Raw genomic sequence first — 15,886 nt, 5'->3', positions numbered from 1 at the left:
GTCCATCACAGGTACATCCACAAGTCCATCACTAGTCCATCACAAGTCCATCACAAGTCCATCACAAGTCCATCACAAGTCCATCACACATCCATCACAACTCCATCACAAGTCCTTCACAAGTCCATCACAAGTCCTTCACAAGTCCATCACAAGTCCATCACAAGTCCTTCACAAGTCCATCACAAGTCCATCACATGTCCACCACAAGCCCACCACAAGTCCAACACAAGTCCATCACAAGTCCAACACAAGTCCATCACAAGTCCATCACAGGTACATCACAAGTCCAACACAGGTCCATCACAAGTCCATCACAAGTCCATCACAAGTCCATCACAAGTCCATCACAAGTCCATCACAAGTCCTTCACAAGTCCATCACAAGTCCATCACACATCCATCACAACTCCATCACAAGTCCATCACATGTCAATCACAAGTCCATCACAAGTCCATCACAAGTCCATCACAAGTCCATCACAGGTCCATCACAAGTCCATCACAAGTACATCACACATCCATCACAACTCCATCACAAGTCCATCACATGTCAATCACAAGTCCATCACAAGTCCATCACAAGTCCATCACAAGTCCATCACAGGTCCATCACAGGTCCATCACAAGTCCATCACAAGTCCATCACAAGTCCATCACAAGTCCATCACAAGTCCATCACAAGTCCATCACAAGTCCATCACAAGTCCATCACAAGTCCATTACATGTCAATCACAAGTCCATCACAAGTCCATCACAAGTCCTTCACAAGTCCATCACATGTCCATCACAAGTCCATCACAAGTCCATCACAAGTCCATCACAAGTCCATCCCAAGTCCATCACAAGTCCATCCCAAGTCCATCACAAGTCCATCACAAGTCCATCACAAGTCCATCACAAGTCCTTCACAAGTCCATCACAAGTCCTTCAGTCTCAAGTCAAGTCACTAGCTATTCCAATGAACTGTTACAAAAGCATTCCTTTGTCATTGTTCATCCTGTTACTTGTGACTGGACTTATGAAAAGACTTTTTGATGGACTCGACTTCATCACTGATAGAAAGCAACACAATTTTACTTCAGCAGTCGTATTCCCTTCATTTTTTTGAACATAAAATTTGGCCTAGTGTAAGAATTACCCAAGTTAGTTATTTATGAAAGACTTCGTCACAACTGGATACCTTCATGCATTGATGTAAAGTATAGATATCTTCTTATGAAAACTATTTAAAGTTGACTTTTCAGTTGCCATGTATATATGGGCAAGTTCGCGCAAGGACTATAGTTAACCATTGGTCGACTAACGCTTGCCCGAACTCTGTCTAGTCGACGATGGTTAACTACGCTAGTCGACTATTTGGAACCAACCTACTGGGGTTGGTTGCTTCGCTGGTAACCATAGCCGCGCGCGTTCATAACGTACAGCAGGGAGCCAGGATCCAGACGTTTTGCAATGACATTTTGACCAGCGTTTGACTAGAGACGTTCGCACTTTGCTATTAGTGCGCTATTAGTGCGCAGGCGTAAGGTACGTCACAAATCAACCACTAGTCGACTAATGGTCCTTGCCCGAACTTGGCCTATGCTGCAGAGTTTGTTTGCCAATCTTATGTCATCTTGATGTCCATCCTTAGTGTTTATTTTAAGACATTTAGAATGTCATGTTGTTCTTGTTTGATTTATTTGGTATTCAGATTTTGTACAGTTGGGTGTGGTGTTTTTGTTTTGTTTGTTTTTGTTACTAGTTTATGATAATTATTGCAAATCAATTTTGTGGACTACATTTCTGTTTGTGCTCGTTCAACAAGAATTACTTTTGAAACACTTAATGTCTCTGATGGAGATATAACATTTTGGTTATTTTCCATTGAAGTGAGAGTGCCTCTGAAAGTGTGATTGGGCAAAATTTCACAGAAATATAGATTTGAATTGAATGAAAAGTAGATATTTATGGATTGAGCTCTTTGTAGCATTATGTGAATAATTTAAAAAGGACTCGTACTGGTTTATGTGACTATTCGAATATGTTAAGATTATAAACATATGCGCATGATTTAACCTTCAAGTTGCTTGATCGTCTAGTGTTAATTGCAATTTCTTTCCCGAAAATTAGATTCTGTTTTTAAATTGCCATTTTTCTAACACGATACAAAATGTTATTCACTTTTGAATGATGAGACATCGAACAAAAAAATCCACCCACTTTTAGTTATGGAATATTTACTAAACAATTATTGAGGCATATCTTTTGTGTGTTGTGCAAATAAATGAGGGTATTTAGTGAGGGTTAAAAATGTCCAAAATAGACAAAATTAGCTTTTTTGCATTGAAATAAAGCCTTAAGATTGTAACTTATGAAGAAATATTGAATATTTTGAAGAAATATCAAATGTTTCGATTTTCAGCAACTCTATCTTAAAATGCAATGATTATGCACTAAAATTATGTGAAATAACCAAAGTTTGATGAAGAAATAAAAACACAAATTCTTGCAAATTTTGTGCCTTGTCTAGGCGTGGTATTTGTGTTGTTAATTTGAGATGATGATGATGATGGTAAAAAAATATATTAATTGCATGGATATTAAAGGGGTGGTTTAACATGTGAAAGTTTGATATTGTTCTGCAATTTGTTAAAGTTTAGTTCGTGGTGAAAGTGTTATATTATGGTGTTGAAAATTATGATTGAGGTGGTGAATTGTGAGGGTCGTTGTGGTGAAATAGTGTGATGTGGTGAACCGTGACGGTGGTATATGAAAGAACTTCATTATAATTTACTCAGAACTTTTACTTAGAGAAACATTTTTAAATTTCCCTCCACTTCCCAAAATGGATCCTTCCATTTCATATCGAGGCAACTCCGACTAAGGAGGTCGCCATGTTTAGTGAATCAACGCAACCAACTGAAATTCCTGTCCGTCTTCGCGCGAAACTCCACAGAAATCTCCCGGTTCCAAGGAACTGAACGCGCCAATATTTAATTCTTGTCCAGTTTAAGAAACACAGAACCACACAGATGCACCATGCTTAAGTTATTTTCCTTAAAACAGGAGAAAAAAGACGGAGAAGCAGCCGGAAAGAACGCGGGTGTCAATCAAAAAAGAGCTTCGGCGGCGCAGTTACGATTCACGAAAGGTAATGTACACAGAACGAATGTCGGACACTTCGCCCCATTTCCACGTCGCCCCATGTCTCTTCGCCCCTAACCACTTCGCCCCATCCCCACTTCGCCCCATTCTCACATCGCCCCATTCCCACTTCGCCCCATTCCCACTTCGCCCCATTCCCACTTCGCCCCATCCCCACTTCGCCCCATCCCCACTTCGCCCCAGCCGTTACATGTAAAAAAAAATATCTCATCTATTTTATTGGCTTAAAAAACAGTTTCAACAGATTCACTAATTGCTAACCAACGGAAAGAATTAGCCCATCACCAAATGAACAATTCATAACCAACCTCTCAAGCTAGGGTCTTACCGAGAAAAAAGCTTGAAGTAGTTTGTTCCCAACCCCGCTATACCAACCCGTCTCCCACTTATCTGAGAACAACAATACCTTTGACATCCTAATTTCACTCTTGGAGGAACCAATCTCATCTAAATGAAGTTGTAAGTTTCCTCAGTTTCTAGAATTGGGAGCATATTATCTGGGGTCTTTGGCAGTTTATTTGGTTTGCACCCCTAGCCTTCACCTTTTCATACTACATGGGGCGACGTGGGGATGGGGCGAAGTGGGGATGGGGCGAAGCGGGGATGGGGCGTAGTGGGGATGGGGCGAAGCGGAGATGGGGCGATGTGGGGATGGGGCGATCTGGGGATGGGGCGAAGTGGTTAGGGGCGAAGTGACATGGGGCGACGTGGAAATGGGGCGAAGCGTCCGACACCCCACAGAACACAGTGCAAATGTCATCGTGCACCCACACATTACATACATGTACGTCACTGTGGTATTCGTTTTTGTTGTGTCATTTGTGTAGACTGTTGTTCCATTTTGGGAAGTGATATCATTTCTTTCGGGATTCAAAGAAAACTGAGGCAAATTGAGTAAAAATCACTGATTTTATCAATTGGAAAATGGCAAATAGGTAGGCTATTTCACTTTTTTTAATTTTGAGGGGGGGGGGAGGCCTTTTCATTTTTTGGGGGTGACCTTTTTCAGTTTTCGAAGTGGCTATCGTTACGGCAGCCGTTGTTTAGCGCCCTCTACGATACATTTTTGATACGCACGTAGCTGGAGTTACCCAGCCCTGAGTTTTATCATTGGGTTGTCATCTAGGGCTGGAGCGCATTTTTCTCAAAACTTGTAGTATTTGCAAAAAAAATTTGGAAAATGTTCAATTTTGTCCCCGTTACACACTAATTGCAACTGCAACTCACCCCAAACTTGCCTGGAATAACCATTACACAGGTCCTTGAAGTAAAACACGATCCACGATGAAGATTCAGCCTACAATTGCAGTGAAAACAGGAGGAATAACCGCTAACTTGACAACCTTGCTGGATTGGCCAGGACCGCTATTGGTTTGTGCAAAAAAAAAATTGTGTACAATGAATGGCGGTCGATTAACAGGCACAGAGAGCGATCGCTGTCAACTACTCGGTTTTGCCGGCTGCGCTGGCTGTTGGCGCATGACGTCACGCGGAAGCGTAACACCCGATGACTGTTTCATGCACTATTGGTTGCGGTTCCAGTACCAAAGCTGTGATGCGACTGGTAAACCTTATACTAGTGCATGAAACAGTCATCGGGTCATACGCTTCCGCGTGACGTCATGCGCCAACAGCCAGCACAGCCGGCAAAACCGAGTAGTTGACAGCGATCGCTCTCTGTGCCTGTTAATCGACCGCCATTCATTGTACACAATTTTTTTTGTGCACAAACCAATAGCGGTCCTGGCCAATCCAGCAAGGTTGTCAAGTTAGCGGTTATTCCTCCTGTTTTCACTGCAATTGTAGGCTGAATCTTCATCGTGGATCGTGTTTTACTTCAAGGACCTGTGTAATGGTTATTCCAGGCAAGTTTGGGGTGAGTTGCAGTTGCAATTAGTGTGTAACGGGGACAAAATTGAACATTTTCCAAATTTTTTTTGCAAATACTACAAGTTTTGAGAAAAATGCGCTCCAGCCCTAGATGACAACCCAATGATAAAACTCAGGGCTGGGTAACTCCAGCTAATACGCACGCAGGTATATAATTATTTGTTTCCCCACGTTTTAGCGAGCAGTGCGACAGCTCAGTCGATAGGGTAGGCCCTACTAGATTTTGCACCGCGAGGTTGCGGGTTCGCATCTCAGTTTTGCACTCGAATTTTTTTCCTTTTCTAACCTGAAGCTTTGGAGGATTTTTTTTAAAAGGGAAATAAAGTTCGAATTTCATAACGTTCAAATTCACTTTTTTTCCTTCTAATTTTATATTTTCTTCTCATGTTTTTATAAAAGTTGCAGTAGGCCCTACTATAGACCCGTGAACGTGGACGTTGTAGTTTACAAGCCACGTTCACGGGTCTAGCCCTACTACTACTAGTACCGTAACTCTAGAAAATGGGAAATGCGTTACGGCTGCCGTAACGATAGCCACTGCGTTTCATTTTTTTGGGGTGACCTTTTTCTGGTTTTAAATTTTGTTTAATAAAGTCATGTTTTGTCATGTTTGTATTACTTAGCAGTCAAGTGAGTAGTGAGCCTTTCAGTTTCAAATTACTATTACTAACGGAAGTTAAATCGTGTCCAAATTATACATAAAAAAAAAATATTTGCTCAATCTACTGTGCCTTATTTTCAGTTGTCTGCTGAATCCAATGGAGTCCAACATGGCGTTAATATCGTCAGAACACCAAAAATGACGAGGATATGTTTTGACGCACTCGCATTCAATGTGTGTTGGATAATGGGCGCGCGTTGCAAGCGTTACCTGCGTCAATTATGGTGACTCGAGGATAAATGCTGAATCCAACATTTTGCATGAGGAATGTACACAAGGGGTTAACTGCTCAATCCAACAGGCTCCATCGGGGACATAGTTGGATCCTGTTGGATTCAGCAGGGTTAGGGTAAATACCGGCCAAATACATATATTTATTCCCATTCATCAATACATGTACCTTTTCAGTTAAAAAGTCAAAACAAGTCCAAAAAAATTAATTTCTGGCAATTTTGTTGAACAATTTTATTTCATGTTTCTCGAAACACCCCTCTGGTATATGTCACTTACACCATGGAGGTAGAATTATTCTACCTCCATGCTTACACATACGCTTACGATTTAATGGGAATAAGTATTAGGCTTCATTAGCCTTTATGACCCCATATCTCTTCCAGTACTCGTCGAGCTCATGTTTGAAAGAATTTGTAGTCTTGGCATTCACAACAGAACTTGGTAGATCGTTCCAAGTGTTGACTACTCTCTGGGAGAAAAAAAAAATCTTGCCTGCATCTCAGAGCTTTGTTCATCCCAGTTTTAAAGATCTTAATGTTGTGTCCTCTTGTTTCTGTTGTGTTGGAGATTTTAAAGAATCTTGTTGGTTCTGTATTTGTAACAACTCCTTTTATGGATATTGGTGCATGCGTGGTGCGTGGTGCGTACTGCATACATGTATGTGACACAGTATAAATTTAGTATTCCCAAAATACGGACTCGTTGGTAGTATTGCGCATGCTTAAAGTGGAGATTGTGAACGTTCAACCAATAAAAGGGTAAAGGGACCAGATTTCATAGGAGTCCAAATTTCATGTGACACCAGAAAAGTGTTTAAGACCAGCCAGCTAGTGTTTTATCAACGGTTTAAAACCAGCCATGTGATGGGCTCTCGACCAATAGGAATGGGTAAACTGTCTGAGGTATTTATGAATGTTATAGGGTAGGGACATTGGACTTGCTGTGGTATTTGTTGTTTCAATCATTTCCCAAATATTTCTTTGATTTCCACAGATATTAACGACCTTAACCTTCCCAAAACCTGCCGGATAGAATACCCAGATCCAGATGACATACTCAACTTTAAACTTGTAATTACACCAGATGAGGTGAGTGTTTACAGGAAAAAGATAATCATTTTGTTGCTGATAAAAGTTGTAATGGACTGTAGTTTGGCTATAATTCAAGCTCACTTCACGCTTGATCATGTGTGCCAAACTGTTTGTTTGCAAACATCGAAAAAACAAAACTACCAAATTATTTTGAAATACCTTACTGGACTGTTAGTGAACGACAGTCTCAAGCTTCCTGTAAAATCATGGCACCTGGTGTGCTGTCATTTTCAAGAAAAGTGGTATTTTTGTATCAATTTCCAATGCTGGTCAGTGGACCAGCGTTGGAAAAAAAACTGGATCGTTTCAATACTGCCCCTATTTTACCATATTTAGTTAGTCAGCATTTTGTTTGCAATCGATTACACAGCTATGAACGGGAACGTGCCTGCTAGACTGATTCCCTGACCTTACAATTCCCCGACGTCTATAAATTGCTGTTTCATCTTAAGTGGGGTCAGGGAACCAGACTATGTGAACATGATTGTGTTTCCAGCATCTACGAACACAAAACTTCAAATAAGTCCGTGTAAAATGCTACCCCCCCCCCCCCCCATCCATCCATTTCTGAATAATACAGCAAAAGCAAATATTGTACAGTCCCTTTAACTTATGACATGTGACCTGACCCATTGAGCTACAAGTTTCTGAAAGTGGCAGGGGGGGATTGCTTCTATTTCTTACCTCTTCTATCGCATATTGACTGTCTGATGCCACTTATCATAATCTATCATTCTTTGAAGTTATACCACTTCAAGAGATTCACCCATAAACCAGTCTAGTTAAGGCCAGGTCAGGCCAACCCACATTCTTTCCCAAAGAATATGTCTTTTTGTCTTAACTTGACTTGCTTCTTTTATTTGATTTCAGGGGTTCTACAAAAATGGAAGATTCTATTTCAGTTTTAAGGTAAATTTTCAGTATAGTTTCAAGACTTGATTTTTGTCTTTATATGTTAACATGTGAATAAACACAATGTGTGGAAACTTTAAAAGGTCAAAAGAATGCACGCTTCTCAAGGTTACATATCGAACAAACAAAACCATACAAAAAAGTTTGTCTTAGATCAGACCATGCAAACTGTGGAACAACACTTGTATGCATTGACACAAGTTCCAATAGACCATTATCATGTTGCGGCCATCTTGATTTTTGTCCCAATCAAATCAACGTAACCAAAGCGAGGCTGGAAGGAAAAATAGTCTGGTTCCTTTTTGCACAAAAAACATTATCATTCAGTACTGTTACTGGATACAGGGAACATGACTGAAATGGTGGCAGCATAGTAAAGTTCTATTACCCTAATCCCCTTGGGTGTGTGAAAAAGTCATATTAAAAATGGGAGGATTCAGGATTGTTCACAGGTCAAGCTGATCATGTCAACATGTAAACAGAAGCAATCATTTTAAACAGTTTAATAGCCGTCTTACTATTGTAGTGTTTTGTCATGTGTGTGCAAACTTTACCAGCAAATATATGTAAAACTTTTATCCCAGTATCAGGGGAGTGTGGCTTAGTGGTTAGGATTCATGACTCCTGATCAGAGGGTTAGGGGTTCGAATCCAGCTGCTGGTCATATTTTGTGTCCTTGGGCAAGCCACTTCATCCCCACTTGCCTTTCTTCACCCAGGAGTATAAATGGGTACCGGCATTAGCTGGGGATTAACCTGCGATGGACTGGCATCCCATCCAGGGGGAGTAGAAATATTCTCAGTCGTTTCATGCTACTGAAACTGGAGATAAAGGCCGGCCTGATGGGCCACATTGGCTCGTGACAGTCTTTACTTTTTATCCCAGTGTTGTCATGTCCATCACAGGTCCATACCAAGTCGTCCAGTCTCCCGTAGGGTCACATGCCATTCAAAGGACTTGCGACAAAAGCATTCCTTTGTTAGTTTATTTGTTATATTTCTTTCTGGTAATGAAACCAAGGATTCCTCAAAAGTGCCCTAGGCACTGTAGCTCGCAAGCCTGAAGAAACCTGTAGAGAGAAGACTGTGAGAAGAAATGACAGTTTTAGAGGTGGGAGGAAAACCCCAGGAATCAGATGGGGACTGAAAACCCAATCCACATGTGGTCCAGGCAGGAATCGAACCCGGGCCATAGAGGTGGAAGGCGAGGAAAGCAACCACTGTGCCAACCTGTTCATCCTGTGTGAAAGGACTTGTGATGTGTGATGTAATTGTGGTGGACAACATTCGTTGTTTTTGCTTAACCCTAACCCCCAACAGGTTTTCTCTAGGCACCCTGCCAAATGCAACAAAATACAACTTAGTTGAAATAAGAGCCATGATAAATGCAACAAATGTAACAGTTGATTCTGTTGCATTGTGCAGTGAACCCAGTGCATACCAGCCTTGGCACCAAGCAGTTACCCTGCTAAATGCAACAAAATGCAACGGTGGATTATGTTGCATTGTGCAGTGAACCTAGTACACACCAGCCTTGGTACCCAGCAGTTACCCTGCTAAATGCAACCAAATGCAGCAGTGGATTCTGTTGAATTGCCTTGGACCTTTGAGCAGTAACCCTGCTAAATGCAACCAAATGCAATAGTGGATTATGTTGTATTGCCAAGAACCTTTGAGCAGTTACCCTGCTAAATGCAACCAAATGCAACAGTGGATTCTGTTGTATCGCCTTGGCACTATGAGCAGTTACCCTGCTAAATGCAACAAGATGCAACAAAGCACGGGGACTTGAGTTGCCTGCTAAATGCAACAGTATGCAACAACGTTTTAGCTCTGTTGCTTTCTGTTGCATTTAGCATGGTTAGGGTTAAAAAGATGCAATTCCCAACAGCCTTTTATCATTTTTGTCGCAGATTGGACCCGGGTACCCTCACGATGCACCCAAAGTCAAGTGTGAAACGATGGTTTACCACCCAAACATCGATCTCGAAGGAAATGTCTGTTTAAATATATTAAGGTAAGAAGCAGCTCTTCTAAACTCGAGTCAACAATTTTGTTATAGAATGGAAGACTGGAAAATTGCTGTATTTAAAGGGAAGGTACAACATTTGCAAACATCAAAAAACGAAATGATCAAATTATCACGAAATACCTTACTGGATTGTGGCTCCTGGTGTGATGACATTTGCAAGGAAAATGGTATTTTCCCAACGCTGGTCGGCCAACCAGCGTTGGAGAAAACTGACTTATTTTCAAAACTGCTCCTAATTCTTCATATTTAGTTATTCTGCATTTTCTTTGCACTTGTTTACACACCTTTGACGAGGTACAAGCCTGCCAGACTCATTCTCTGACCTTACAATTCCCCAAAGTCTACAGATTGCTCTGTTTCATCTTGATTGGGGTCAGGGAACCAGACTACAAGAAAATGATTGGTTTTCTTGGTTTTTCCAGCATCTACAAGCCCTAAACGTGAAACAAGTCAGTTTAACAATATACAAATATAAGATGGTTTGAGGGTGGACAGTCGATATTCGCTCCCCGAGGTATTGAAAGATGACAAACTAGTTCCCGAGGCGAAGCCGAGGGAACTAGTTTGTCATCTTTCAATACCGAGGGGAGCTAATATCGGCTGTCCACCCGAAATAAACCATGTTATATTTGTTTTACTATACCTCATACCATGCTCATACATATTCAGCGCCGATTTTTGTTTTGTTTTTTTCGCTGCAGTATGCACCTCAAAAAAGTTTGTTTGAAAAACTTGTCCAGTTCACCACTAGAATCGTATTGCTCAAATTCACTAGTTCAGTTCGTACACAATACAGTGCAGCTGTAAATACAGTAGTTTGTGTACAACATTCTTTTGTACAGGATGCATCTCTTTTGTCCATAAATATTCTTTAGTTCGGCATCATTGAGCTCGTTTGGGCGATGTTCGCGCGTGCGTACTACACCCGTGCGACAGTTCCACGATAGCTTTGTAAAGCGCATGCGTAGTAGACTGTCGCACGGGTAACCCGTTCTACTACGCATGCATATTTTCTCTGTGCGCGAATCCTCGCGCGCGCACTTGGTGAACAGCAAAAATAACATCTGGCACGTGATGGTGAATTGACCAGTGAGAGTTCGGCTCTCGATCATGAATATGTATGAGGTATAGTAATATTTGCTATAACATTTTTTTTTTGCAAATCCATTTATTTCTGAAAATTGCAGCAAAAGCAAATGTTGTACATTCCCTTTAAAGACAAATATTCTCCATGGCCATGTTCAGTGGTCTTGGCAGACATATAAACTGAAGAAATTAAAGATGGTGATTGTTCCTTTCTCAGTAAAAGAAAAAGAATGGAGAAAAGCCTTACAGCAGAAAAAAAAAATTGTTTTACTTTGAGAAAGTCTGAAAATGAGTATTTTCTTGCTTAACAATGATCAGTGCTGTGAGCTGCACTGGAGTTCAGACTAAACAGCATGCGTTACACAAATCAATTTAACTTCCCGCACCCTTTAATACAGGAAGATGCCTGCACCTTTAATTTTGTATAAATCTGCCATGTTGAATTTCCCCTTCCTCAACTGAAAATCCTGTTGAGTTTGTTGACTTATTTTTAATGAACTATGTTAAGCAGAATACATGAGGAAGTTTGGATTTGTAATTTCGCGCTGAGTGAATTCGTAAATTAAGAATCCACACTTGCAAGTGTATTCTTCGACTTAAACCATTGCGTCAAAAGAAGAATTGTCATTAACAGTCCAGTGAGTGGAGATGAAAAGACTTGCATATCTCGTGTCAAATCGTGGCCATTAGGGTAATTTACAAGGGAGTTTTCGAGACTCTTATGCGTAATCGAGCATTATGGCATATGTATCGCCACATTCGTACAACCAAATCACTTTGTGTGTAGGCTCCTTACATCAAAATGGATAGTTCAGACGATGATTTCTTTCTGACTCAAAGTAGTTTTTGCAGTGACGGTGGAGAATCTGACAGTGAAGATGCATTGGTAATTTTCAAAAGGAAAGTTTTCATGCAGATGGTCCTATTAGTACTCATTATGAAGAACAATTGTCCGACATGTTCAAAGTAGATTCGTCGTTCCGAATCCACACTTTGTGATCAGTGAAACAGATTTGTAGTTCCGAATCCACACTTTTAACAATGGTGTGACGTCATAGCAATGGTTTAAGTAGTATGTAAGACACTCTGAAAGACTTACAAGGCAATGATTTGTCTTCTTTTTTGTCTGCAGGGAAGACTGGAAACCTGTACTCACAATCAATTCAATCATCTACGGACTTCAATTTCTTCTTTTGGTAAGTTGACAAGATGTGACACATTTCTGTCTAGCTGCATATGTACTCAGTTTTGATAAGACTACTGCAGCAGAAATCAAAGATGTTGTTTCCACACTATGACAACAAAATGAATAGTGTGATGATATCAAACAAGGTAAATATGACTTGGAAAAAAACCTCTCGGTTAAGTAGCTCCATTCTTTCAGAATTGACAATACTGTTGTTGACAGGCATGCAACTGGGAATGTTGAGAGAAAAAACGAGGAAATTCCAAACCACACAAGACTTTGTACAGTGTTTTTCAATTTGTAATGGCATTCATGAGAAGTGAAAAACGAGGAACTCAGCAGATCCGAAGAAAAGTTGCACGCCTGTGTTGATAGACGAATGCAGCAAGGTCCCTCAGACTTTTGCACCTCTTGCACCTTATTGCGTCAGAGGAGGTTGGGGTTCATTTGTTACTTTGTCATTCTGTGTTTTAAAGGTATACAAAACAATGTAGTCCATCATTTGTAATTTGTGCATTTTGTTCATTTGAAGCAACAAAAGTGCTCAGTATCTGAAGAAGGATGCTGAACAACCAATCTGATGAAGTTTCAGCTTTAGCTTCAGCTGCATTTTTCGAGAAAACCAACATTCTAGGATCTCGATTTCAAATCAAAAGTTGCTGAATCATATTTTGAATTGGGCTTGAATTCAGCATCTGAGACACGTTCTCACCGAGCCGATTGCAGCTATGGGGTGTCGTGCACTGATCCGACGAATTATAGCATCCGCGCCCGCGTGTGCATCGTGCCAATGCTTGCGCGCGCTTCGCCGAATAACAAACAAACTACTAATTTGAATTACCTACGGTGCTTCTTAAGAAGCACCGTTGGATAGGCCTTCTTTCATTGATTTCTTTAAAATGACAGCTTTCCAGAAAGAATAATTTCACAGGGAGTTTAGTCCCCTTACTATCTTTCAACCAAGTATGTTTTTCAACAATAATTACGCTAGTTACTTTTTGGATAGCTGCAAATGATGGACTCTGGCTTTAACCAACTGACTTTTTTTTTTTTTTTTCAGGAACCCAACCCAGACGACCCTCTCAACAAAGAAGCAGCAGAAGTCCTTCAAAACAACAGACGACTCTTTGAGCAGAACGTCAACAAGTCCATGCGAGGCGGATACGTCGGTAGCCAATACTTTGAACGATGCCTCCAAGTATGATGGTGTCAGTCTGTCTGTCTACTTCCATGTCTGTGTGTGTGTATGTCTGACTCTCATTGAATGGATAGATCCAGAAGCCACGCCCACTATGACATCACCAGGTGACTGACCAATGACATCTATGCTTGCACACTCTCCTCATTAGCCGTTTCATCCCACCACGAACCTAACTAGGGGAACGTACACCTGTGTCACATTTTCAGTATTTTGTGCAAAAATCTTGATTTCTCTATAAATTTGTCTAATAGATTAGATATTTGGGAGGGTTGACTTGGCACAATACTGTTGCTACTTGGTGGGTGTGGCTACTACTCGGATGTGGCCACATTGTGGGTGTGGCTAATTTGGGATGTTGCTACTCTTGTGGATGTGGCTACATTATGGGTGTGGCTACTCTGAGAATGTGGCTACATTGTGGGTGTTGCTGCTCTGTGTGTGTGGCCACTATCTAGATGTGGCTACATGTGGGTGTGGCTACATTGTGGGTGTGGCTACTCTGGGTGTGGCTACTCTGGGTGTGGCTACTCTTGGTGTGGCTACTCTGGATGTGGCTGCTTTATGGGTGTGGCTACAATGTGGGTGTGGTTATGTTTTGGGTGTGGCTACTAAATGTGACTACTCTGTGGGCGTGGCTTCTGAATCATATCATTGTCTCTGTATTATTAACGCTGCCCCTTCCTTAACCAAAAATCACCTATTTAAATGAGCCGTTTTTTGTTGGGTTGATTGTATGTATGTATATGTTACATAAAGTGTGTTCGGTTAGTTTTTTTATGTAATTTAAGGGGGTTTAAAATCGCTGGCTGCATGATGAAATTTGAAAATTACTTTTTAGGATAGAGCTTAAGTTGTGCGTTGCAGCACGGATCCTCCACACAAGGATAAAGACTCATCTGAGCTTGTGTACAAAATGTGCGGAACGGTTTGCCTACATGCGTGATATGCCGCGTCCGCGTATAGAACAACGCATAGAACAGTGTGCGCGCACCATGATCGCCGACAGCTGGCATCCTGACAGAAATTTGACCACTGAAAGCCTACAGTCGCGCGCCGAGTCTTGCGCACGCAAGACGCGCAAGTGCCATATCATGCCTCTAACCAGAAATTTGGGGAAGTCGTTTATCCTTGTGTAGAGGATTCGTGGTTGCAGGTATCTCAGAGAGTGTTCTTGGTTATCTTATCTAGTCATAATGAACGCAGAAATAAACAATTCATTGCCCTGTAACTTCACCTGAATGCCTCTATAGGGTCAATTAGCTATGAACACAATGTCTACGAGACGGAAATCTATGACCGCCATCAAGTCTGCATGGAACGTACTACTCTGTTGCATTATCCCTGGCCAAATTTGTTGATTAACAATCTTTGCAAACTCTTTCATAAAAAAATCTGGTAAAATGTGGTTATCCATTGAGTGTTTTCTGGCTAGCACTGATGAGTTCATTGCCTGGCATTGGATTTTGCTTTTCTGGAGAAATATGGTGTTTTTTGTCTGTTGAAAGAAAAACAAAGTTTTTTTGAAAGAAACTTGGAGAATGCTTTGTGGAGGTGACGGATATCTGTTAGACTTGTCCCTAGTCCGTTGTCATCATGAGTGCACTGAAGGTGATAAGTCATAATCCAAGTAACAATATTGGTAATTGGCATAGCCTTAAACTTAAAGGGAATATACAACATTTGCTTTTGCTGCAATTTTCAGAAATAAATGGATTTGGAGGATTAGTATGTTAAATAAAATATTGTTAAACTGACTTATTTATGTTTTGGGCTTGTAGATGCTGGAAAAACTAAGAAAACCAATCATGTTCTTGTAGTCTGGTTCCCCGACCCTACTTGAGATTAACAGAGCAATTAATAGACTTTGGGGAATTGTAAGGTCAGAGAATCAGTCTAGCTGGCTTGTACCGCTTCACAGATGTGTAATCAATTGCAAAGAAAATGCAGAATAACTAAATATGAAAATTAGGAGCAGTTTTTGAAAAAAGCCAGTTTTCTCCAACGGTGGTCGGCCGACCAGCGTTGGAGAAAACTGGCTTTTATTATTGAAAATGTCAGCACACCAGGAGCCATGAATTTACAGGATGCTTTCGACTGTCATTCCCCACAATCCAGTAAGGTATTTCGTGATAATTTGATGTTTGCAAATGTTGTATCTTCCCTTTAATGAAGATTTTAGACTTGCCACCAGTCCTTTGTAATTCTGATATTAATAAAGCACACTCCTCTGAATAGCTGAACAGGTGGACCTTAAATTATTTACATTGGTTAATCAGTAGCTGCTTCATGTACATGTAGGTTATTTACAATTGAATGTTGAAAATTGTAAAAAATAATCAAGTTAAGCATATGTTGAGTCCACTTGAAAGTCAGTGATTTACCAAAATGAATATCCTTATTGTTAGGGGATGTGGGGGGGATATGCTATTTTCAAAAAATTGGTA

At 40.8% G+C, this 15,886-nt stretch overlaps 1 protein-coding gene across 1 annotated transcript; it reads left to right on the top strand.

The window, feature by feature from the left end:
• The first annotated feature begins 2,852 nt into the window (after window positions 1-2,852).
• On the top strand, window positions 2,853-14,046 carry LOC119724723 (NEDD8-conjugating enzyme Ubc12-like). Its single transcript, XM_038195911.1, has 6 exons — window positions 2,853-3,136; window positions 6,929-7,023; window positions 7,897-7,935; window positions 9,851-9,954; window positions 12,188-12,251; window positions 13,302-14,046. The coding sequence occupies exons 1-6, from the start codon at window positions 3,025-3,027 to the stop codon at window positions 13,443-13,445; spliced, it is 558 nt and encodes a 185-aa protein (XP_038051839.1). The 5' UTR covers window positions 2,853-3,024; the 3' UTR covers window positions 13,446-14,046.
• Window positions 14,047-15,886: the final 1,840 nt, after the last annotated feature.

The sequence above is a fragment of the Patiria miniata genome, unplaced genomic scaffold (assembly GCF_015706575.1).
Source record: "Patiria miniata isolate m_02_andy unplaced genomic scaffold, ASM1570657v1 HiC_scaffold_1, whole genome shotgun sequence".
NCBI classification, from domain to species: domain Eukaryota; kingdom Metazoa; phylum Echinodermata; class Asteroidea; order Valvatida; family Asterinidae; genus Patiria; species Patiria miniata.
The sequence above is the reverse complement of the archived record's forward strand: the minus strand, read 5'-3'. Positions and strand labels throughout refer to the sequence as shown.

What these genes read in the sequence shown, in the direction of transcription:
- LOC119724723 (XM_038195911.1), top strand. Translation starts at nt 3,025, where the DNA reads ATGCTTAAGTTATTTTCCTTAAAACAGGAGAAAAAAGACGGAGAAGCA. An exon ending in GATTCTATTTCAGTTTTAAG is followed by an intron (nt 7,936 to 9,850) that starts GTAAATTTTCAG and finishes TTTTTGTCGCAG; the next exon opens with ATTGGACCCGGGTACCCTCA. An exon ending in GTCTGTTTAAATATATTAAG is followed by an intron (nt 9,955 to 12,187) that starts GTAAGAAGCAGC and finishes TTTTGTCTGCAG; the next exon opens with GGAAGACTGGAAACCTGTAC.